The sequence below is a fragment of the Pyxicephalus adspersus genome, chromosome 4 (assembly GCF_032062135.1).
Source record: "Pyxicephalus adspersus chromosome 4, UCB_Pads_2.0, whole genome shotgun sequence".
In the NCBI taxonomy this organism is placed as follows: Eukaryota; Metazoa; Chordata; class Amphibia; order Anura; family Pyxicephalidae; genus Pyxicephalus; species Pyxicephalus adspersus.
In genome coordinates, this window is record NC_092861.1 from 41,913,492 (window position 1) to 41,937,802 (window position 24,311).

Here is a 24,311-nt window from a genome sequence, read left to right on the forward strand (position 1 = left end):
CACCTCAATTTGTAGAGATCTTCTCCCTAAAGGGAGATAAACAGCAAGAAATAAAACTGATAGCTGGAAGCATAAATTAAGATGAAATAAATAGGCTGCGTACTATGATCTGAAAAAGTGAAAATGATTTCTATAATGTTTCAGTTTGAATAACGTAACCTTGTTTCACATTTCACGTGTGACGCATCTTGTTGTTTACCAAATTATTATTCTGATTTTTAAATGGTCACCATATTAGGTAAAACTTTTTTCTGCCTTTCACATTGATCCCATCTCCAAAAGTCCAACCACAGTACAGTACTGGTCTTATCACACAGAGGTGCCATCGTTGTTCCATCGCTGCCTACTTTGTATAATTTACATTACCTCTTATATATTTATACTTAGATTATACCCAGTTTGGGAGGAAGTGAGACAAACTGGATGGAATAGGAAAGGATTGGAACACCTGCCTATTTGTCCCAGCAGGGAAAATTAAGCCTCTTTACTAGTCTAAATGACAATTGTCATTGGTACTGAAATCTATCATTTGGAGATGTCACTAGAATAGAAATAGAGGGGAAATTATGGAATAGGGACACTTGTTCCTCTAACTGCTGTCTAAGGTATCATTTCCCTTCAAGATCTCCACTTCTTTTCTGTTGTGCCTCAAGATAGGAAGTTAAAGAAAATCCCAGCAGTTGGACACAAACAAGAAAGAAAAGACTGACAGGGTTTTTAAAATGTTTTATCTTTGGGAACTTACTGCTTTTATTCTTGTATTGTGTGAGGACACCAGCATAGCCACATGTGAGGAAACATATGCAGACACTTGTGGGGGTGTTTGGAAAAACTGGAGAAAGAAAAGTTCTCCACAAAAGTGGTAAATATTACCATAACAATAGCTAAGATTCTTTTTTTCATTTTACAAAGAAAACCTGTAACTATGTACAAGGATTCATAATTTTTAGATCAAACGCCTAAAAGAACAAACAGGCTCCAATAACTGGTGTCCTTGATAGGATTCTATTTCTTGATCCAGGACTGCTGCTCAGTGTTTTCAGGATTTGTTTGCTGTATAATGAATCAAGTTTAGCATTTTCTAGTGAGCCCAAATATACCACTCCAGCACAAGAGAAGGAAGCCCCTGGGATATTCAGGTAGGAATAAATTGTAGGTATATACACATTTCTAGGTTCAATATTGTAGGGTAAATTTTTTAACTGTGTCCCTTAACTGCCCTAGCGGTAACCCCGAGTGTGAGGGGTAGAAAAAAGTTGCTAAAAGCAGTAACCCCAAGTCACACTCAGGGTAGGTAAACCTATGGGAAGGGGCGGGAAATTCAAAATCCATTTGTATTGCAATCAATACAAAATAACTGTATTGAATGCAAATACATTGGATTTATATGTGTAAAAGCAGTACATTGTTTTCAAGAACATATAGTATTATAGTATAATATGTATTTAAAAAAAAAAAAAAAATTTAATTTATTCAATTTATTATTTTTCCATGATTTTGTGTTTCGAACTTTATTATACTCATACTAATATACTGTAAAATACATTTTCATGAAAAACAATGTACCGCTTTTAGACATTATTAATGTGTCTCTATTTGTCCTCTTAACCATTGTAAGACAAAAGGTGTTGGAAAAGTTGTTTTAAAAAAAAAAGAATAAAGGGGAATTCTTCCAACTAGGACACTCACAGGAAGTAAACATAACACTCTCCAAGTAAGACCACCAAAAATAAACAGGCAGAGGAAAAACATGCCTGTATATACACTTTGGGCTCTTCTTATAAAGCTGTGAGTCTGATATTCCCTCAAACATTCACAGGTGGAAATCAATTACTGCTATTGAAAGACATGGACCGGGAAGATTCCCACCAGGGGAACGTTTGAATGAATGTCTGATACCATATTGTAAAAAACAGAGCCCTTTGAAATATGTTTGTAAAAATAAAGGAAAAAACAGTGAAGGAGCATGTTCAGGGATGCTAGTGGTAGCATGTAGTTTGGATTGGAGATAGCTTTAAACCACCTAACATAGTCTAATATTTCCCAATGTCACAAGTTACTGTCAAGTGTGCATGCTTTTTTGCTATTATAGGTCAAACTCTCGTTTGATGGATTTGTTTAGGTATTTGAAGAATTTGTTTTGTCAGCTTTTATTTTATTAGGTCCAGTGCAATCTTTGTATTTCTCTAGGGGTATTGCAGCATAGGATTTTAGATTTTTTAGAATAAAATAAAATGTGAATGATAAGTTATGTGGTCAGAACCACAACATTCTTCCTTTAGTAGGTCCTTTTCACCTAATTTACGGACTACATTGTCTTACTATGTGCTGAGCTGTTATAGAGTAAATAACATCTGGTATGAGCTGATGTTTACCTAAGCTCTGTGTGTTGACACTAAAACAGTAATTAACCTAAGCAAATATCCTTTTATATAATATCATCATTTATATAAATACTGCTGCATTTGGGAGCCCTGGACTATTAGCTAATCATTGCCCTTCAGAAAAATGGTGTTAGCTTTTACTGTGCTCCATCAGTAAACTCACCCTGGCCAATTATTATGATAAAAAAGGAGTTTACAGGTTAGATTTTTTGTTTGTTATATTATTGTATGGGCATAGTGTATATGCAATATGGAAATATTTTAGATTGTTAAAACATTAATAAAGCTGTAGCTATTTGTAATATAATTACAACTAAAGTAGCACTCTATAGCAATCCATAAAGAACAGGAGAATATGCAGAAATAATTGTTAGAAAACAGCATAACAGCTATTGCCTTTTTTTTCTAAATTCAACCAGTAAGAGGGTCAGTCAGATGTGATAATGTAACACTCAAAGTATTAGAAGAACAATAGATGCCAGGTTTCATTTCCACCATCCTTGTATTACAGGGGAAATTTTGTGTCCACATGAAGAAGAAACTAAAAGTACAAAATGTTTTTGAGTAGATAGGTGCATAGCTATAGCCAAGCACAGCTAGACAATTAGTTTTTGCATTTATAATGTAAATTTTGGCTTTAAAGCTGAGCTAAATCTGTGTGACTCACCTATCCACGTACCAGGAGTGGGCACCAACATTTTTCTTCTCTTCTTTCTGCCACAGCCATCTTGATTGGCCATGCTGGAGGAACATAACTTATGCAAACCTAAAATATGGAACTTAAGTTCCCTTTTAGGAATGTACCTTGTTAAATTTTGGTTTTAGTTGTTCTTTATATTATGTGAAAACAGTCTTAATATACTGTAAATAAATAAAGAAAACATGTTCTTTTCATGACAAATTATATGGTAGCCACTTCCTCCTTTATATATTTTTGCTGATTTTGAATTTGTAAGGGGCTTTTTTTCAATAATGTTCTTCACTTTCTTTTTCTCTGCTTGTAGAAACCTAAACAATACTTTTGTAAAACCATATTCATAGTAGTGGGAACAAATATTGCTGACTGGTGATCAGGCTTTGAAAAGTAGAGATTAGAGGTACTGTAACACCTCTAAAGGGGTGAGCTGTGACCATTCTATCACAAGTGTTAAAATGTGTTTGAAAAAAAACGAAACACTTTTTTAGCTTATGGCGTTCTCCACTTTCAAAGTGGAAAACACCATCTGGAGAACTAAAAGTGGAGATCGGGCGATTGCTGTCTAATAAATCTGACAATTGTGATTTGGTAAATCAGCTCTTTAGCAAAGTGCATGTTCACTTAGCCTGTGGTAAGAGCAAAGCTGTGTTACCATCAATTCTCCAATCATTTGAGCGTCAATGGGTGTTTAATGTGAAATGTTACAGAATTAAAATTTGTAAATTACCCCAAAGTGTTACAAACTTTAAAGTTAAATTGAAAATCTTTGCTGTGAAATATCCTCTAAGTTAAAAACCTGTTATTAAAACAAGTCTGCTAATTGTATAAACCAGTATTTCAGGAACTAATGACTGGCTCTGGCTGCCAAGCTTATTTATTGTGTTGTTAACATATTTTTAAAGTAATAGTGCTTTTGCAATTCAGTGTACCTGAAAGTCATTTTAATGCTTTTTAAATGAAGCAATTTTACAGCATAAGGTTCTATTATAACATCAAATAAATAATAATTTATATATGTCATAATGGCTATATCCATAATGTATCCTCTGCTAATTATCTTGAAATTGAGGCACCCATATATGAGTCAGTTAAATAGTTGAAACAAATTTTTTAATATATTGCTTTGTTTGCAAGAGTGAATAGTTACTGCCTATTATATCAGAACTAATATACTTGTGGTTTCTACATAATTTGGATGTAAACATAACTAAACAACTAATTTACATTTTAGTAAAAATACAAAGTTTTTTTTATTTTAACAAACGTGGGCCAGTATGCATGGTGCAGATCAGTGTTACTATCCATAACTGGTTTCAATTATCCATTTCACATTTCAATATAGATGTAATTATGTATTTGAACTTGCAGGAAGCATCATCAAGTCATGAATGTAATCAGAGAATGATTCTATTGTACGGAGTTGGGAGAGAGAGAGATGAAGCCAGACATCAGCTGAGGAAAATAACCAAAGACCTCCTGAAGATTCTCAATACAAATGGTACAAGTGACTCTGCTGGTAAGTGAAAGTTTGTACTTTGATGTGATAGAATTATCTGTAATGTGTAACAGAGGGGAAAGATGAGTTCCAACCTTAATTTTCTTCTGCCACCCTTGTGGAGTTCCCTCCTATCATGAAATGTTTTGTGCTATTTTCCTGCACACTTCACTTTGCACACAAGAAACATTAAATGCTGTAGTAGGTATTTTTGAGCCGACCTCAGTTTAGGCCTGATGGTTCACCATCACCAGCGAGCTCTCTCCTCATGATCCAAGATTTCCATAGCCCTCTTTTTTTAGATATTTGCTTTCTTTTCTTTCAGCCATTTAGTCTAAATGTCATGTGTGGATGTGATCTAGTCCATGAACTCTAACCTGGAACCTGTATCCTAATAGATAGAAATCTGTTTTCATGCTTTCCACAATTATCTCTTTCAGTGTATTGGTTAGTGGTGCTGTCTCGGTGGCCCATGGTAATAGTTTCAGAACTGGCTAGTGGAGTTTTACCATGTATACACTTTGCTGATAATAATTCCTAATTTGGTGATTTTTCTATTTCATTGTTTGATAACATCTTATTTTTAATAATTAATATTTCTCCTGTTCTCTATATTCTGGGCCCTGTCTAACAATACTACTACCATCTATGACTAAACTACATACTCTCTATGACTAAAGCCAGAATATGCTGTACAGAAGATATATAGATAAAAAAAATAAAACTTTGTAGAATTCAAAGACACTATTGTTATAAACTTTTCAACAAGGTTAGACATGTTTTTTGCAACCTTTAAATTATTGCCAGACAGCGCTGGATCCATGAACCTGTGTATACTGACAGTTACAATTACATTAGAACAGCTATGACATATGTTGAAGGAATATTGATGCCTATTACCTTTTCAGTAGCATATTTAAAAACATTCATTTAACAAAGCATAATAACTAATGAACTGCAATTGGTAATAGTCAACATTGAGTAAAAAACGACCTTCATCCTGGAGGTGAGCTTGTTGGTATATAGGTGTGCAATCCATTTCAATTTTTGTATGTATGACATCTGATTTTAGAATGAACTGGAATAAACATGAATTATTAACCTTTGTTGGGAGTTCATCTTAATTCATTACGATCATAAAGTCAATGTTTTCTTGTAACATTGGCTGCACAGTTGCATAAGAAAACACTGTAGCTGTAGTATAGATACTTCTCAGTTAAATGGAGTTACAGAAGTCATTATATAGATTAAAATATAAAATCAAAAAACAATGCACTAGAAAACATTGCTACTGGTAATATAGAGGAGGCCACATTAGTGGAACTTGAATTGATAGCAAACATTACACAACCAAGTCTAATCTCTTCCACTGTATATTTACTTTAGAAGGTTAATGTAGCCACAAAAAAACAATGTAATGTATTTTTATAACAAAAAGGCAAAATGCCAAATGTGATAGCCAAGTGCCAAATTTGCATTACTGGAAGAATAAAAAGCCTTTCTAGAGATAAGAGTGGTTTCATAATTTTTACAAGCAACGTGGTCTAAACATCACTGGAAGTAACCTGGATTGTAAATTTAGAAACACGATATAATTAGTATTTGGATGCACTGCACACCTTGGTAATTGCAGAGATGGTAACGGAGACACAGCATAATAACAAATTACTTATTTCCATTACCTCATGTTTACAAAAGGTATTTTATTAGCAAGAAATAAAAAGGGCTTTCGAGTAAAATAAGATTTACAAAAAGGGACAAGTTGGATATTCTGCTAAATGTAGAACAAAGACAAATAAAACACATTAAAATTATAGTTCAAGATTAAATTTTTCACTCAGAGAAAATTTGCCGTTATTGCAATTACTTAAACAGCAATCATCAGAATGAGTATATAATTGGCAGCCAAGAAACATTTCTGGGCTTCTTACTGTAAGCAGAGGCAAATTTAACAAAAAGTTCAGATTACAAAAGGAATAATGTCAGGGTGGGGTCACTTGTTTGAGAGGTGTGGAATTTTTGGTGGGTGCTTTTGCACTTTATATTTTTAACACATAATCTTTTACACTTTTTTGGCACTAACAGTCCTATATAGAAAATGAGTGTATTAGTGTATACAGGCTGTGCTTTAGTTTAAGGCTGAATTAACACTGGCAGTGGCGTTGCAGTGTGTTTACAGCTTCCTAATGCCAGAAACCACTGCCTCCCTAGGAGATGCTATATGTGCCGTCTCCCTTTGGTGGGGTTGCAGTGAGCGGTATTACTACGCCCACTGCTGCCAGGTGTCACATGTTCTTTAAGAACCAGCACTGCCATGTGAATGTTCAAGTGGCTGGCAAGGTGCCAGCTGCGGGGAGCCACAGGGAGTTTTGTGAACCTGAGGCAATATTGTCCTGACTGATATAAGTTCTGCCAGCTGCATTTGTCTGCTTTTTCCCCTTTCCAGTCTTTAGTGGCACACACAGAAATGCTCAGCTAAACCATGCATTTATGTTTATGGTCATTTCCCCTATCATCTGAAAGAGGACAGTTGTAAATACTTCATTCTCTTATAATAATGGAGAGCCAATCCAGATTTAGCAAGGAGAATGATCGCAGAATATGACAAACACATAGCTATTACAGTAATAATGTATATTTTATGTATTAAAATACTAGTAACCTGTTGCAGTAATTACAAATGTGAGCCTAAAAAGATACACTAATGCAAAAATAAAAGAATATAAGAATAGCTTCTCTTTAATTTATCGTTTTGCACGTATTACATTTTTGTATGTTTTTTAATATACTATATCAGTCCACAGGATTATTTATTACACTTATTAATAAATAGTTATAAAAATGTTTTTCTTAAGAGTAAAATCATGTTTCTTTGCACATAGTTGGAGATGATGGACACAGGACAAGGAAGAACAAACAAGAATCTTTTCCATCTCTGGAAAGTACCTTTTCTCGGCTGCAACATCTATCATATTTTGATCAACACCAAGTAACTTCCCAGGTATTTTGCTTATAAATAAATATACTGTGTTGTAAGCTGTAGTAAAATTTACTAATGAACAAGTCTAGATTCAGTCCTGGGCATGTTGCAGTCTGTCTGTACCTCTAAGTACACAGAATGTGTAATACCAAATGTAACTAATACTAATACATTTAATAAAATGTTAAGGCCATTTTGGCCTTAACAAGTGAGTAACAAATGGCATAAACTGTATAAAATGTTGCATAGGGCATATGACACAAAATACATGTTCCACCAAAATGTGTCGGTTTTAACTTGCCCGTAAACATAAAGTGGATACAAATGACAAAAAGAGCAAACATGAAGAACTTACAAAAGTAAACTGTAAAAGGAAATAGAGGTTAATAAAATGCTCACAAACTACTCACCTGACATCATTACTGGATCAACACCGATTTCATGGCCAGTACTATAAATTTACGTATACAATAAACTGTGCAGTCCTGAATGCCAATTAAGGTCTTCCTATACAGAGAGATGAATAAGCAAGTGGCCTTAGGTGTTTTTTTATTAATTATAACCAAAACGTCTGAACATTGTTAGCACTGTTGTAATGAACAAATAGCTTTTACCTTTAAGTGGCATTGTTTAATAATATTGCTGAGTTTTTTTATTAGTCTTACTTATAGCGGCTTTACATTGATCAGCTTGATTTATGTTGGTAATTACTTACTTAATGGACATCTGGAACTGTACTTTTGGTTCAATAGGAGTGTATATAAAAGCCTGAATTGCTGGTAGAATCAGTTTAAGTGTTATCTACATATACATAATAGATTTTGAAATGTGCCATATTTCCTTTTTGTCCTATGATAACAACATGGAGACAACAGTATTATTAAGAGGAACCAGTGGCAATTTCCCCCACCACATCTGGTAATCGATTAAAGCCTATCTTAAGCGTCTGTTTTTTATTTCTGTAGTGCAGTCCAGTTGCCTATACAATAAATGTTTTATAAATGTAATTTTTTACTGTTTACTGTGCAAGGAATGTTTTGGATTTCTGGACATCTGTTTTGCTACATTGTTTGTATGTGCAAGAGAAGCAGTTCAGCTCTTTTAGGACCCTTTCATACCTCTGGTGGAAAATTGAGCAGTTGTCCACTCCCTGGTGCATAGAAAACTGGTACGGTGCACCCAGGAGAAGCAAAACGCACATGTTTGCTAACGTTTGTGGCTGCAGTGTGGTTTTTCCTCTGTAGGAGGAAAGGCAACTATATGACCAAATGTGACCTGTTGCTTTCTGGAATCACACTGCAATCTACCATAGCTGCATGCACAAAATGGTTTCCAACTGCTTCCATTCACTTGAATAGGAGTGATTGGGACTACATTTGAGCCTACTGCAGAATGCTGCAATCATGCAGTGATGGGTCTGTGAATGGCCTTTAGTGTTTTGACACAGAGCACTTTACCACTTGCTGCAGCACATTGTTTGCAACTTTAATTTATTTTAAATTGTAGAGTATAGTTCTTTGTTTATTGCACGCTGTTATAAAATTTACTTAGTGTTGACTGGCTTTCCACCTCTCTACTCCTACTGAAAGTCTGGTCCAACCATCAACCTTACTTTTGGCAAAATATTAATACTTTCCTCTAAATGTCAAGATCCTGTGTTCTTGATTTTAGCTTCATATTGAAATTATTTACCCCCTAATGTACTTAAAGGTTTCAATCATGTCCTTTATTGTGTGAAGTCCCAAGAGCTGGACACAATATGAGGTCTAATCAGAGATCTATATAGACATTCTTCTTCCTGCTGGTGATCCCTCTACATTAGAATTCATTTCACTTTTTCCACTGCTAGTGACATTGTTTGCTCATTTTAAAATGATCTAAAAAAAAGGACCCGTATCTTTTTCCTTGGTAGTTCTGGCCAACACTGTGCACCCAATATATTATTTTATAGGAAAACACTTTTTGGCAAATGCATTATTTTGAAACCATAAACCTTGCACTAATTTGACTAAACTTCCCATTATGTCAAGTTTTGTTCCAAACACCTCCAGGAATATCAAATATATTGCACACCTTGCATCATCAGCAAAATTATACATCTTCCCAGCCAAACCTTTAGTCATATCACTTACAAGCAAAGTAAATAAAACAGAATCTAAAACAAAGCCTTTGGTACACCACCAGTGACTGGTTTCCACTCTGGATGTACACCATTAACAACTACACTCTGACCCATTTCTGTTAGAAGAGATTGATTAAAAAGATTAGTTAATGGTCCAACAACTATACTTGGAATGAATATCATCGTCATCATCATCATCATCTCTAGTTGCCTCTAGGCTGACCTTTACACTAAACTTTTAAATAATTTGTAAGAACCATTTAGATTTCAACAAAACTTTTTCTTTTGAAATCTAAAACTTTTTTTCTGCATATGAACTTTCATTTTGTATTCCAATATCAAGCCAAAGGGTCTGATTTATTAAAGCTCTCCATGGCTGGGTAGAATACACTTTCATCAGTGAAACTGGGTGATCCAGCAAACATGGAATGGGTCTCTTCCAGGTTTCAAAACATTTGGTAGCAAATGGGTTTGCTGGATCACCCAGCTTCACTGATAAAAGTGTATTCTCTTCAGCCTTGGAAAACTTTAACAAATCAGGCCCAAAGATTTTGATAATCACGTGAACTTAAGTTTTCTTTAAATCAGCCAATTTTTCCCTATTTGTCAGTACCAAGTTTATAATATAATTTGCTCTGGTTGGCCTATTTTTTTTTAGAGAGCCACCAACATATTTCTATATATACAGTAAATCTTCACATTTTGCATGATGATTTATGTGAATAAAAACCTGCTCTGCAAAAATATCCGAATGAGATATTGAAAACAAAACAAAAAACAGTGCTAAGTGCTAAACTGTGTATGTTAGTATCCTGAATTTGAAAAATTAAATACCTATGTCTCAAAATAGTTCATATACACTAATTATTATCTATATTCCGATTGTCAATATGTCCTCTGTTTCTGCTTCTTTGGGTAGAAACTCTTCCTAAATGTGATACCAATACCTCACCTTATCATTCACCTCTGTGTTCTTCTGGTGTATTCTTCACTCTCCAGGGCATATAGACCCCTTGTACAACGTTGGTCTTATAGCAATTGTTTGAGGCAATCACCAATCCGCAATTATGTATGTGTTCCTCATAGATATCCAATAACCTCACCAAATCATTTAACAGAAATGTTTCCCAGAAGAAAATCAAAGCTCACGCAGCATAAAATTCTTTGGACTTCCTTTAAACATTTAATAAATCTCACATTTGTAGCTCAGGTGTAGTGATCTACAAATTGCTGAAAGTCTGAGAGTGTTAGGATACAACCTACCATGCAAACATCTGCAAAGCCATCTGTACACAAAGCCCATAATTGTGGGAGAAGTCATTGATGCCAAGGTGCTCAACAGCATTGACATTCTTGACTAGTTTCTTTGACAGCATTTAAAGTGCATCTTTTATCTCTTCTGACAGTAGCATCAGAAAAACATATAATTTATTTCAACACTTTCACACCAATAACTAATAAAACAGTTCTCACAGGTAAATTGCTAGTTAGATTCTTTATTTGTTACTATAAGGCAGACTCCTTCTCAACTGCTTCAATTAAACTGAAACCAGACCATACAGACCAACACAAATTGTAATCTTTTTTACTTACCAAAATATCTACCAAAGCTATGCAGCATTAGGATATATTTATACACTTTCTGTTTTCATGATTTTTTTTCAAGGTACCGATATTGTTCTAACTGGTATTCACTCCTAATGTTATCAATTAAGAACCCATTTGTCAAACAAATTTTGAATAAACAATTCAGAACTAATGGAATTATTAGAGATATGTAAATTAAATACACATAACTCCTATTCAAATATCAATCATTTTATTTTGCTTAGAAAACATGGCTGTCTTTTGTGTGCATGGATCACAAGTTATAGTATGAAGGTGACCAAGCTATTACCACTGCTAGTCCTACAATCTGACCTTGGGGCTCTTTTCCCCTCGTGGTGAAATGATGAAGTACACACACAGGTAGACGTTTACTACATGAACTTAGCAACAGGTACAAAAATTGAAAAATGCTGGAAAATATTTTATTATCCCTTACACTTTATTATATTTTTTGCAGATTGTTTTTAAATCTATTTAATTGTCTGGCACTCTTGATCTAGCCAGACAAGGGCACTTTAATAAATATCAGAAGTACCTAGTTCTGATTATGCTGAACTACCTATAGCATCTCCTTTCAATATACGTCACTATTTGTCAAAAAAGGCTTTTCTTTTTTTATAGTTGTAAAGACATCATCTGTGATCACTTTCAGAGTTTATCCAGCATTATCCCATTACTAACCCAGTCACCTCTAAAGAAAATCAGGCAGACCATTCCTAGGTAAAGGCATAGTGGAATTCATTAGGAATTACAAAGTACAATGACACCATTGCAACATTTGTGATTGTAATACATTATATATTATATATATCTTACATAGTTTTTGAAACTTCACTAGAGGCAGCCATATGGATATCCAAAGAGCTTAAAACTATCCTTAAATGACTGCTTTGAGTGAAAAGAAACACCTATTCCTAAATACAGAGAATTTATTGTACTTACATGTACACAGTGTGAGCTTCTATTGTGTGTGCTATTCACTTCTTGAGAAATGACGGTTTTGCTGGTTGTGTCCACAGATATCCTGCAATGTGCTGGAACAAATTACAAGCTTTGCTTCAGGAACGTCTTACCATCTTCCTTTGGCTCACCATGTCCAACTCATATTTGATTTAATGGAGCCAGCCCTAAATATCAATGGTCTCATTGATTTTGCTGTACAGGTACCTAGACATTCTGTGAATGTTGTTGGATGAATGGCGGTACTGAGAAGCAGTATTGTTCTAAGGCAGTAAATAATAGGAGCCTAGCACTGGAGTTTGTCTTATTTAAACAGATTGTGCCTGCAGCCAGACATTAATCTCATTGTGCTCACATGCAAATAGTACAGTACAGCAGAAATCTAGTGTTCTTTTAGATATCCTGCACAGGCGTGGAAACTTCATGCTATCTGGCTGCTGCTAATGGACCTGTTAATTTTATTGGATTCTGGTAAAGTAATTACACATGCTCTTCAAAGCATGCAACATGCTTTTCACAAATTTGTTATGGCCTTGGGAGTTTTTATTTTTATGAGATAGTGATCAGCCATATGCCAGATGCCAAATGTATCCTTTGGTTAATTTCATAAAACAGTCCTTAGACCAGTGACGATTTGAAAGGTGCAGTAACCTAGAGCAACTAAGTTGGAGCTTCTTTTTTGGCCTAGTTCCAATGATTGTGGTGTGGGTATTACTTTCTCACACCTGTAAACTGTGCCCATGAATGCTCCTAAAGTAGTGTCTCAGCTGCAACCTCTCAAAGGGAATACAGGGAGACAATAGTGAGCAGCATTTCACTGCTGCCCTCTGAATAAAAATGTTGAAACACTGGGATAGCCAAGGGTTGGGGTGGCCAAGCAGCTATCAAAGTGTCACCCACCAGACAGCTGACTTAGGGAAATCAATCTAACAGGAACACAGACAGCAAAAAAAAACCCTAATTATGATCCAAATTTCTCCAGTGCTTGTTTTTGAGGTATGCTTTTAAAAATAGACAAGACAAAACATCTAAATAAATAGTGATTGTTAAAATGCACGTTTGAATTGTTTATATATTGCATAATTTGACCTAAATAGTAAATTGAACAGGATCTGAATTTTATTGAACAGCCAGTCTCCCTTATGAACCCAACCCCACCCTGCACTCTCACCATGCTCCCACCACAAACAACGCTCAATCAATGTTCAGTAGATATGTCATATAATATATGCCAGAGTGCGCCTTTGTATGTAATACATTTTTGTTAGTTTTGGTGTCTATTCAATATAATGCGTAATCTATTAAAAATATTTTATAATGTATGGCCACCTTTAGACCTTTAAAGAGATAAGCAGATCAGAAAGGCACAAACAAAGTATATTCTTCATGTCATGACTAAATAGGGACTTGCTTTTTATTTATTTCCAACTAGTAATGTACATAATGGAGAACTTTAATAAATCAGGTCCAAGAATGGTTAAGATAGAAACTATCATGGGAGAACATGGATGATACAAAAAACCTGGAATGGATATTTAAAAAATTATTTGTTAGTTGGCAGGGTTTGCTGGATCACCCAGGTTCTCCCATGATAGTCTATCTTCCCTAGTCTTGGAGAGTCTTAATAAACCAGGCCCAATGTAAGTAATAAATATTCCCCTGCTCTACAACATAAAGATACTAGGAGCAGCCAAAAAGTTTGGTGTCTGTAAAACTACAGTCTCCACTGGTTTTCTCCCTTTTACATGCCAGGACAATGTTATATAATAGGTGTTGCGATGCAGTATACAGTATATTGTATTCTGTCCAGCCTCCAGCTAATGAGAAGTGAGCACACTGAGAGCAGAAAAGTTACCCAAGAGTTTTTCTCCAATCATCCCTCTGCATATTAGGTGTGGATATTTAAAAAAAAGTGTTTAGTGACTCACTCTGACATTTGCAAAAAAGCTGACACACTATTTACTTTAATTCACAGGAAATTTATTTCCTTTTGAACTAAGCAGAATGTTGTCCAAAAATAATTACTTTGAGGAAGTGTAACATTCCTAAATGTTTAATTTCTAATGTTGCCTAATTTTACTAAACAGAGGTTTAGCACCCTATTAATGAGCTTAATAGATTACAAATGCATATAAACAAATTATATGTAGAGTAATTTGTTGGATTTGTACTGACAGCCTAAGTGTAAAAGCCTGTCTTTTAGCTAAGATCAGGTATAGTATATGTTCTTATCAATTCCAGGTATAGGAAAGCTCAGGTGCTCTTCAGGAGTGGGGTGCTGATGTGAGTTTTTCTTTGAACAAAATGCTGGAGGTTGGAGGTTACTCCCTATCATTCCCTATTGATGACATTTGTTGCCTGGTCTCACTTTAGCTTCAGCTTTAGATACAGCACAGTACACAGAACAACTTTAGCAAAGTTTTTGATTGTAGCACACAAGCTGACTGCACCTTTATATCACTTTACATGTTCACATGGTTTAAAAGTCACACTTCCACATTTCTGCATCTAAGTCTGTGAAATCTGTCTGCACACAGCAGATTTGCAGTTACACAATGCTGCCCATGTATTGTTCATGTTCTAAAGCAAATAAAAAAAAACACATTTTCTTATGTTTTTCAGCTACTAAATGAATTGAGTGTGGTGGAAGCAGAATTGCTGTTGAAATCATCAAACCTTGCAGGAAGTTACACAACCCGTCTGTGCTTGTACATTGTGGCAGTGCTAAGACGATATCACGCTTGCCTAATTTTAAATTATGATCAAACAGCTCAAGTTTTTGAAGGGTTTGTAATGCGTACATTATCTTGGCTTGTTTGCTCTTATTAGTTTCAAATGTCCTCTTTAAATGGTTTAAAACCCAGCCTTTAAAAATGTAAGCACTTGTAATATTATTTGTGTGCCAATGCACAAATTTGGATGCTTTTACTTTGTAGTGAGTTTAGTCAACCATCATTTACCCTTTTTTTTTAATTGTTTCATAAAAAATTTGAACAAACACACATAAAGTACATTTTTTTCTGGGTTTTCTCATTGTATAGCGCACTTGCTGGTATGCAAACAGGCATTATCATAGCTGTAAATCTTCAGAGTGAGGTATAAGGTTCTGCCGGTTCTCTGCTGGTGAAGTCATTAATGTGCTGCTCTCTGTTCTCCTTGCTGGAGGCTCTACCTCTACCTCTGTCAATATAGCATTCTCCACAAAGAGTAATGGGAAAAGATAAACTGCTGGGACACCATGGGCAACAGTAGTTCTCTGTCCTCTACCAGCCTTCTCTGGGCACAGTTTCATAGTTCAATTTTAGGTTGACCTGTCACTGTGTATGATAAGCTAATGTAAACTGCTATGTCTAAACTCACTGTAAATAATGTTAATTATCTGATGTAAAGGTGATCTTTTGGTGTCAGTAGTGTCAGTAACACACATTAAACAAGCAGGTAGATAACTGTGTGATAATTAGCTGGACACCTGAACTATATTCTCATAGCATCAACCAGGCAATAAGTAATTTTAAATGCAGGTCTTGAATGGAATTTTACAAAATCTCTCAAGCCCACTTTAAAGCCACGTTCAAACTTCATGAAATGTGTGTGATCCTTTGTCGAGTTCCCCCTGTATTAATGGCCAAAATTTATCCAGGTTCCTCTGTGTAGTGTGGCATAAGGTATACCAATGGTTTGTACATCCTAGTTTAAGCAATTTTTTGTAGTTAAAGTGTCAGGATAACAGCAGTTCACATCCAAAAGCAATTCATACCGTCAACACTGACTCACCATCTTTCGCTAAACTCGTAATCACAGACATTGAGAGGAGCATCTCCTCTTTGTTTCAGCTTCTTCAAATGGATCCTCCTGTGGATCTCCCCTTTGAAGCCTAAAGAACCTCTCATCCGGGTGCCTTCTCTTCTAACTTCTGCCTGCTGAAGCTCTGATGAGGAGAGAAGTTCTCTACCACTGGGAATCAAGCGCAACTCCCCCAGTGGTTCTGTCTTTAGGTCGCAGCCTAGTCAGGCCTTGGGGCCACAGGGCTGACCTGCACAACTTCCCTAGCTTCCTCTAGAAATCCTAGGTGAAGGCCCAGTTTCATACATTTGACCTGTTTCCAGACCCACTTAAAAGGAGACAAAAGTCACATTAGATCCAACAGTTAAGGCTGAGTTCTCCTGGAACAGAAGGAAGGCAATTGTCGGTTCAGCATATACTAACTTTAATACCTTATATTTTGACCTTATATACTAAAGCGGTGCTACACCTACATATTAACATAAGGCAATGCTTGACATTTGTCTGTGTCAACTTTGGGACTCAGCATAAACTCTAGGACTCCGAATCTGGCAACTTCACTGCATCAACTCCACCATTGACTTACAGAAGTCTTCGAGAGTTTCTCTGCAGAGGTTTATTGAAGCAGATTGGAGGAGGGTCATGTAACCTGTCTTTAATCAGAAAGATGTATATAGAGCTTCACCGGATGCACATGGAATACTAGTCTTTAGAATTTAAAGATTAATAACAGAGAACACATAACAAGTAGCAGTAACAAAAATGTTAGAGACCACTCCTTCATTAGAGAAGTAAAACTATCAGAGATAATTGCCATGCAACAGTCCTTTTTCATACACTAGTAAGTAATCTGCATTACAGGTTTAGCAAAGGACAGAACCCACCAGTGGTTAGATGTACCACTGAACCACTAATATGTAGAACCCCAAAAAAATGTATCTTGGTATATGTTTAATATATATAATAACAATACATGTGCTCTTGAAAGCTTTTACTAACAAGATATAATGTTCTGGTTTCAGATTGTGTGGTGTAGTAAAGCACGTAGTCAATCCTTCAGAATGTTCCTCTCCAGAAAGATGTATTTTGGCTTATCTGTATGATTTGTACATGTCATGTAGCCATATAAGAAGTAAGTTTGGAGACCTTTTCAGGTGAGTAATATATAGTCCAATGTACAAATATACCTAAAAAATGTATTCCAAAATAAAAAAAAAAATTTTAATGGCTAATTGGTGATGCTGCCAGCTGTATTCAACGAGTTAGTTTTAGGTTAATTAACCTCTAGTGCCGCGGATTGCACACTGTTCTCAATGAATGCGGCCATGGCTTTTAACCTTTAGTACCCGGGGATCCCACACTGACAGGAGGATTTCCACGGCTGTGTAGCCGTGGGAATCATCCTGTCTTTGTGGGATAACCTGTAAAAAAAATTAAAGTTAGGTACACAAATCACACACATTCAATAAATTACTTTTTTTTTTTAACACTTTTTTTATACACAAATTTGCGCTGTCAAATCTCATGTTTTTCGGTTCGGGTCTATCCAAATTCGAACACCCATATTCGGGTCGAATATAAGGACAACACAAATTTGAACACCAACACTACAAATAAGTCTGTTTCGTCACACTCCTTCCAAAAGCTAATTTATAATGCTGATTAGACATTAGGTATAGACATGCTTAATTTGCAGATGGACTTAGTAATAAGTAAGGCACAGTACCTTAATTTTGTTGTTCTGTTATCCCTGTGTTCATTTGTAGAGAAGTCAGTTTCTGTTGTCATTTGTAGAATGTAAGTAACTCTTGTTATTTCTAGAAAAGTAGGTATGTATTGTCAGCTGCAACATTGCAGTCTGTGGGATGACATTTCTCTTGGTTCTCAGCCAGGAGTTCCGTTTATGGCTTTATTCAGGCACTCCACACACTTTCTGTGTCCCACTGCTCACTGATGTGTTTTAAATACTAAGCCATTTAATGAACACCAAATGCAACTTGTCCTGTTTGTTGCATATTCTATACTTTTAAAATGTCCTATTTGAATTGTTTATAGAAGTTAACGGCTGTTTGTAGTCAACCAAAGTACCAAAGTGATTTTTTTCCAGAAGTTTGTTTAAATATCTAATACCAGCAGCCAAATAACAGCCTGGGTAATAAAGGCCTGTCTATTTATTTATGCATCCTGAAACACAAAAAAAGAAACGCAGATGTTTAGATAAACTCATGTAATTGATTATTTAATTCTGTTTGCACAAAAGGATAGTAACCACCTTGACTTAACTCTACATTTTCTCCTGAATGTATCATTTGTCTGGTCAATGCATCTCTAATCACTTAATCTGTTCTGTGTTTTTATTCTATCTCCCTTTCCCTATGTATAGGCTTAAGGTGATGATACAGAAAATATTTTAATAGATAGATGCCAGTGCATGCAATCTGCTAACCAGATATGCATTTGCCCATTCGTTTTCATCCCAAAACCCAAAAACTGGGTTTTGGGATAAAGCAGGCATGTAACTATGCAAAACCTAAAACCCTAAATAGAAATTAAAATAATATTGAGTGGCACTTTAAAAAAGCAAAAAATAGAGTGCAATAAAACTAAAAGCCAATAAACTTAATAAAAAAAATAACTAAGAAATAATTACAAATTTGGTAATGTGGTAGGAGGCATGTTGGAGACAAATTGGTGTTAAGCCACATTAGAGATATTATCTGTAATGTGTGAATCAAAAAGAATTCTACTTTGCATCAACAGTCTAATCCTATCACCACCACAGTTTGATTTTTATCTATGCTTATACCCAAAAAACAGGAATTAAAGTTTTTCAGTGGAAATACAAATATGTGTTTGTCATTGTTTATAAGTTTAGTTGGTGGTAACTGGGGAGCATGCTTACTCATGCAGTGTTTCTGCCACCCACATTTAATGGCACCAGTTGCTTTACCTAGACCAAGGAGCATGGACATTTCAAATAATACGTGTAAAAATCTGTATTTTAATTGCAATAATCTCATATGCAAGACGAATGCCCATACATCATAAGCACTGGGACTTGTAGCCCATTCAGTGGCAAAGGCACCATACTGGCAGGTTATGTATACTGAGCCATTATGTTTTTTTTTCTGTTTCCTTGCTTGGTCTGTGATTTGGTGTGTGTGAATCATAGAATATGCATGGAGCATGTAGTGGTAATCAGGATGATACTAGGTGGATCCTGTTCATTATCACCTGGTGTATATATATCTTTTAGAATGTAACCTTAATAAAGGCTGTGTCCGGAAAACTTCAGTTCTTTCATGTGGAACATCATTAAAAATGTTTATTTGCATTTGCCTGGTTTTTGTACTAATTGATATTTGGCTGACCACCCAGTAGACACAGTGGGCTGATGGAGTAAGTGAAGTTTAATGCATTGTTAATTTTGAGGATTTTTTTTGCCATCTGCCTTCAGTGTATTTATCAGGTTGATTACCCTTACTTACTTTTCCTGATGGCCAATGTCCTCAGTAGAGGAAATAGAGAAATCCAAAATGGTAAAGGTTTCACAAAAACAAAGGTAATTTGCTTATGAAAACTAAAGCTTCAATACCATTAGTTTTAAGTAGGATTCCTACCCATTTTGGAAATATTTATTAATTCCTACTGTGTCTCTGGAACATAAAAAAGGTTGGGCTTTACATACACTTTAAATCATTCCTATCAGTCATTTGCTCACTAGTTCTTGCTTCCCTTTTCCTTTTTTATTATTATTTTTTGTATTATTATTATTATTATTATTAATAATAATAATAATAATAATAATAATGTTAAGAAACAGGATTTATATATTGCCAACATATTTTGCAACGCTGTACATTAAATAGGAGTTGCAAATGACAAATACAGACAGTGACTTTTCCCTTTTTTTATTCATTTTCTTTTGCTCTCTCACAGCAAAATGCATGTGTTAAGACTGTGTGTGAAGAAACCAACATAGTCTGGCACATGTACTAGTATTGATGCTATTTCCTGTTAGCAAGAACAGTTATATTTATATGTATTCTCCAGATATAATTAATGAGTGCACCTTTTTGCACCCACTTTGACACCTCTGAATAGGGTAGCACGACATAGAAATAAAGAGCAGAGCTTTCTAGAACCATATTTATCTTGATTAAGGTAGCCAGACTGACATTATGAATCATAACAGAAGGATTGTGTTAAGTATGTTAGTCTTTATACATCCAATTTTGAATAAATAGTTCCCCAACTCCTAATTATTTTCAGTATTGGGAAGGACCTAGTAAAATGCATGTTCTATCTTCTCTGATCGTTCAGCCGTCTGTACTTTGTCTACCAAAATGAAAAGTAGATGAAGAGTATTATTTTTACTATTTTGTCTAAACAGTCATACTTTATATATATGAGAACAGAACACATAACCAAAAAACAAACAAAACACTATTTTTTTTTTTAACTCCAACAAAGAAAGGTGGGTTGGTTTATTAAAGACAGTTCAAAGCAAATCTAAATAATATATTTTGCTTTTCCTTGCATAAACCAAATTGTGAAAGGTAGAAAAGAAATAAACATAAGTAATATTGGTGTTTCATGTACTATCAGTAGAGCAGGATAGTAACATGAAATACAAATGTAATGGGGGTTGATGTTATAAAACTAAAGAACATTGGACTTCTGATTAATGGTTTACTATAGGAAAATGTTTTCTGTAAATCAATAAACCAAATGAATAAATTACCAGCATGAAGTTATCTATACTAAACACATATTTGTATTTCCACTGAAAAGAATATATACAGTATATGGCCAAATATTATGCATGACTCTCTTTCTAGTTTCAGAATCAATCATTGCTCAGAGATAATATATTGATATTGACATTGTCAACAGCAATTTCTCCTCTTTATGTAACTAATCAATATCAATTGAATTATGTACCATTTTTATATGTTGTCAAATAAAATACGCTCCATTGTCACATTGTCTGTCTATCTCTCCAGTAGTGCTTGTTCCAAAGTAAAGCAGACAATCTACAGCAACGTACAGCCATCCAACTCTAATGCACTATGGGATCCAGACTTTATGGTGGACTTTATAGAAAATCCATCAGTTCACAATATTAATCACTTTGTGCTGGGAAAGATCCTTAGTGAGAATGCTGCTAAGCGCTACAGTTTTGTGTGTAATGTCCTCATGAATGTGTGTATGGGCCACCAAGATGCTGAGAGGTAAATATCATATTTGATATTTAAAGTGGACTGTTTAATAAATTAACCTTATGTTTCACAACAGACATCATTAAATTTATCAAAAACAAATGTGTCTTTATTATGTAGTTGATTTTGTCTAGGTTAGGAAGATGTAATCAATGTGATGCAGGCAGAAGGATACATATGTTTTCACCTATATGGGTCAGACTACAACATGGAAATTTTTAGAAAATCACAAAGGGAAGTTTATATAGGGGCTGAGCTACAAATCAACAAATCATAGAATGTAAGCTTTACATGATTGTGTAAGCTCTAAATCGGTTCATCTTCTATGAGACTCCCCCACAGTTTACTAATGTCATAAGGGGTATGTAGCACTACCCCTGTATTGGCTGCTGGTTTGTCTGGGTTTTCCTAAAAAAGCAGCGATGAACTTCCTTTGGACTGTATCCCAAATTCTGAGCCTTATCAATAAACACAGCATAAATACCCTTCAAATGTATTGGTTACGTTGACTCACAAAAAGATATGTTGATATTTGATTCACTTATTAGAGACCTGATGTAAAATACACCATGCAATGAGGGGAAACTGCAAAAAATGTAACAAAGCAAAACAATGCAACACAAATTAGATTAGAGTATATTAGATTAGAGTGAGTGAAATGTATTTAAATGAAGTTTAACTTCCACTTCCCAATTCTACCTAACTACTTTAAAGCGGAGCAATAATTTCCAAAGCTTCTGGCCTTGGGGCCTGAGTGAGCAACCAACAAGGTGGTAAACTAAGTGATTGTTTTTAGGGAAATCCAATTTAAATGACAAGCAAGTTCAACTCAGAAAAGCATATGCAAAGGCTGCTTACCACTTCATATCTTCTAGGAAGTCATCATGGATGCAGTGCCTGCAGTCTTGGGCTAGATAGTGGTAGATGCCTAACTTTTCCTACCTTCTTACTGCCTATGTAGCTTTTATAAATGTTTTAAAATGTAAACTACATAAACAGGTATTTTACTCGAATGTTTGTTAGATATAATGTATTCTTTGGTTTGTTAGATATAATGTATTTTTTGGCACATTATCTTGTTTCTGCAGGATCTATGATATATCAAACCTGTGTGCTGAACTTACAGCATGCTGCACTGTGCTCAGCTCAGAATGGCTGGGTGTACTTAAGGCTCTTTGCTGCTCCTCCAATCATGTGTGGGGTTTTAATGACTTACTCTGCAGCGTGGATGTGAGTATTGGTCATAATGTAAGCATATCCAATTTGGTAATACTATTATTCATTGTTTCTAATCACTCTAATTTTATATTTGTAATTTGTGTGCAAGTAGGATGTAATATTTTAGTTTTGCCATCATTCAAAATACACACGCAAAAAACATATTCCAAACATGAAATACACTGCCTGTCCAAAAACTAAACATTACAAAATTTTGTTGGACCTCCTTTAGCTTTGATTATTGCATGCATTTGCTGTATAATTTTGATTTATTATCAAAATTATCATGATTTGGTTTATTGAATTATTTTCCGCCCATAGTTGCATTCATTTTTCACCAAGATCTTTTATTGGTGATGAGAAAGTGTGGCCACTGTGCTAGGTCCTACATATGCCTTCGAGAAAAAGTAAGGCAATTCGCAATCAAAGGCAAATAAAATGAAAGCACACTGTAGACAAGAAAATCCCGCATACAGGAATAGAAAACTTGTCATGCTGCGCAAAAGAGATACTACATTTAGAGCTTCAAAGACAGTACAATAGCGTGAGGCCCGACTACAGGATAAGAGAGATAGAGCTACTACATCTAGAGCTTCAGAGACAGTACAACAGCGTGGTACCCGAGTACAGGAAATGAGAGAAAGAGCTACTACATCTAGAGCTTCAGACACAGTACAATAGCATGAGGCCCGGCTACAGGATAACAGAGATAGAGCTACTACATCTAGAGCTTCAGAGACAGTACAACAGCGTGAGACCCGACTACACGAAATGGGAGAAAGACCTACTACATCTAGAGCTTCAGAGACAGTACAACAGCGTTAGACCCAAGTACAGGAAATGGGAGAAAGAGCCAGATGATCACGGACTGCACAACATTTTAGCTTAGCACTGGAAGGATTACAATATGATCCATATAAAGACTACTCACAGCATGCATGTGTTACCATCGGGAAAATGGAAATGGTTTGTAGTTACTGTAAAACCAAGAAGTTTATATCTGAGACTCCTGGTATTTGCTGCAAAAAGGCAAAGTCAAACTCTGCCAACTAGAAACACCACCACAAGAACTTTGGAATTACACATCAGTAAACACATCAGTCAAAGCATTTTACTAATAACATTAGAAAATACAACTCATGTTTTCAAATTACATCATTCAGTGCCACATCAGTTGTTTAACAGCCTGGATTTCCATCTACATTCATGTTGCAAGGGCAAATTTACCAATAAGCGGGATTAATACTTCCGCTGCCAGATCAACCACCAAAATTTTATTGAAAACAAACTAATAGAATCTGATCAGAGGTGCAGCTACATCTCAGGAACAAAATTTCAGATTGGCTTAAAGTTACAAAGGATGTTTCATGAGCACAATGTTCTTATTAAAACATGTAAAGCATTGGAAAATATGCCATTAACTTAGGTTACATTAATTTATTTGTATTTCAATTTATTAGTATATTGTACTTATACTTTTAAAACCTGTAAAAAAATTTCTTGATTGAACACTATAGATTTATTTGATTCATTTTCCTGTATAATATGAGACCAATCAGAGGCAGCAGAAAGTCAAAAAGTCCAAAATAACAGCAGTTTTTATTTGTTAAGGCAAGTGTTACAGCACACTCCCCAGCACTTTACAACAAAACAATAAAGAGTAGCCCAGCTGGGCCTCTGGCAACCTCTTCCTAACACATACACTATATCAGTACTGTTAACGCACAACTTTGTAGTGCTTTTTGGCCACTGGCTTTCCTGGAACCCTCTGGCTCTCTCTCAGCTTGGACACTTTGGCTCTCTCTTTAGCCTGGAACCCCCTGGCTTTCTCTAAGCCTTGAA

General features: G+C 35.3%; 1 protein-coding gene across 1 annotated transcript in view; it reads left to right on the top strand.

The window, feature by feature from the left end:
* MED12L (mediator complex subunit 12L) overlaps window positions 1-24,311 on the top strand; it is a 203,543-nt gene that overhangs the window by 136,106 nt on the left and 43,126 nt on the right. The window contains exons 18-24 of the mRNA XM_072410136.1: window positions 4,450-4,597; window positions 7,459-7,577; window positions 12,306-12,449; window positions 14,869-15,032; window positions 17,052-17,183; window positions 21,036-21,263; window positions 22,340-22,481. Of these exons, the coding sequence (XP_072266237.1) occupies window positions 4,450-4,597; window positions 7,459-7,577; window positions 12,306-12,449; window positions 14,869-15,032; window positions 17,052-17,183; window positions 21,036-21,263; window positions 22,340-22,481 (1,077 nt within the window). The remainder of the gene's footprint in view (window positions 1-4,449; window positions 4,598-7,458; window positions 7,578-12,305; window positions 12,450-14,868; window positions 15,033-17,051; window positions 17,184-21,035; window positions 21,264-22,339; window positions 22,482-24,311) is intronic.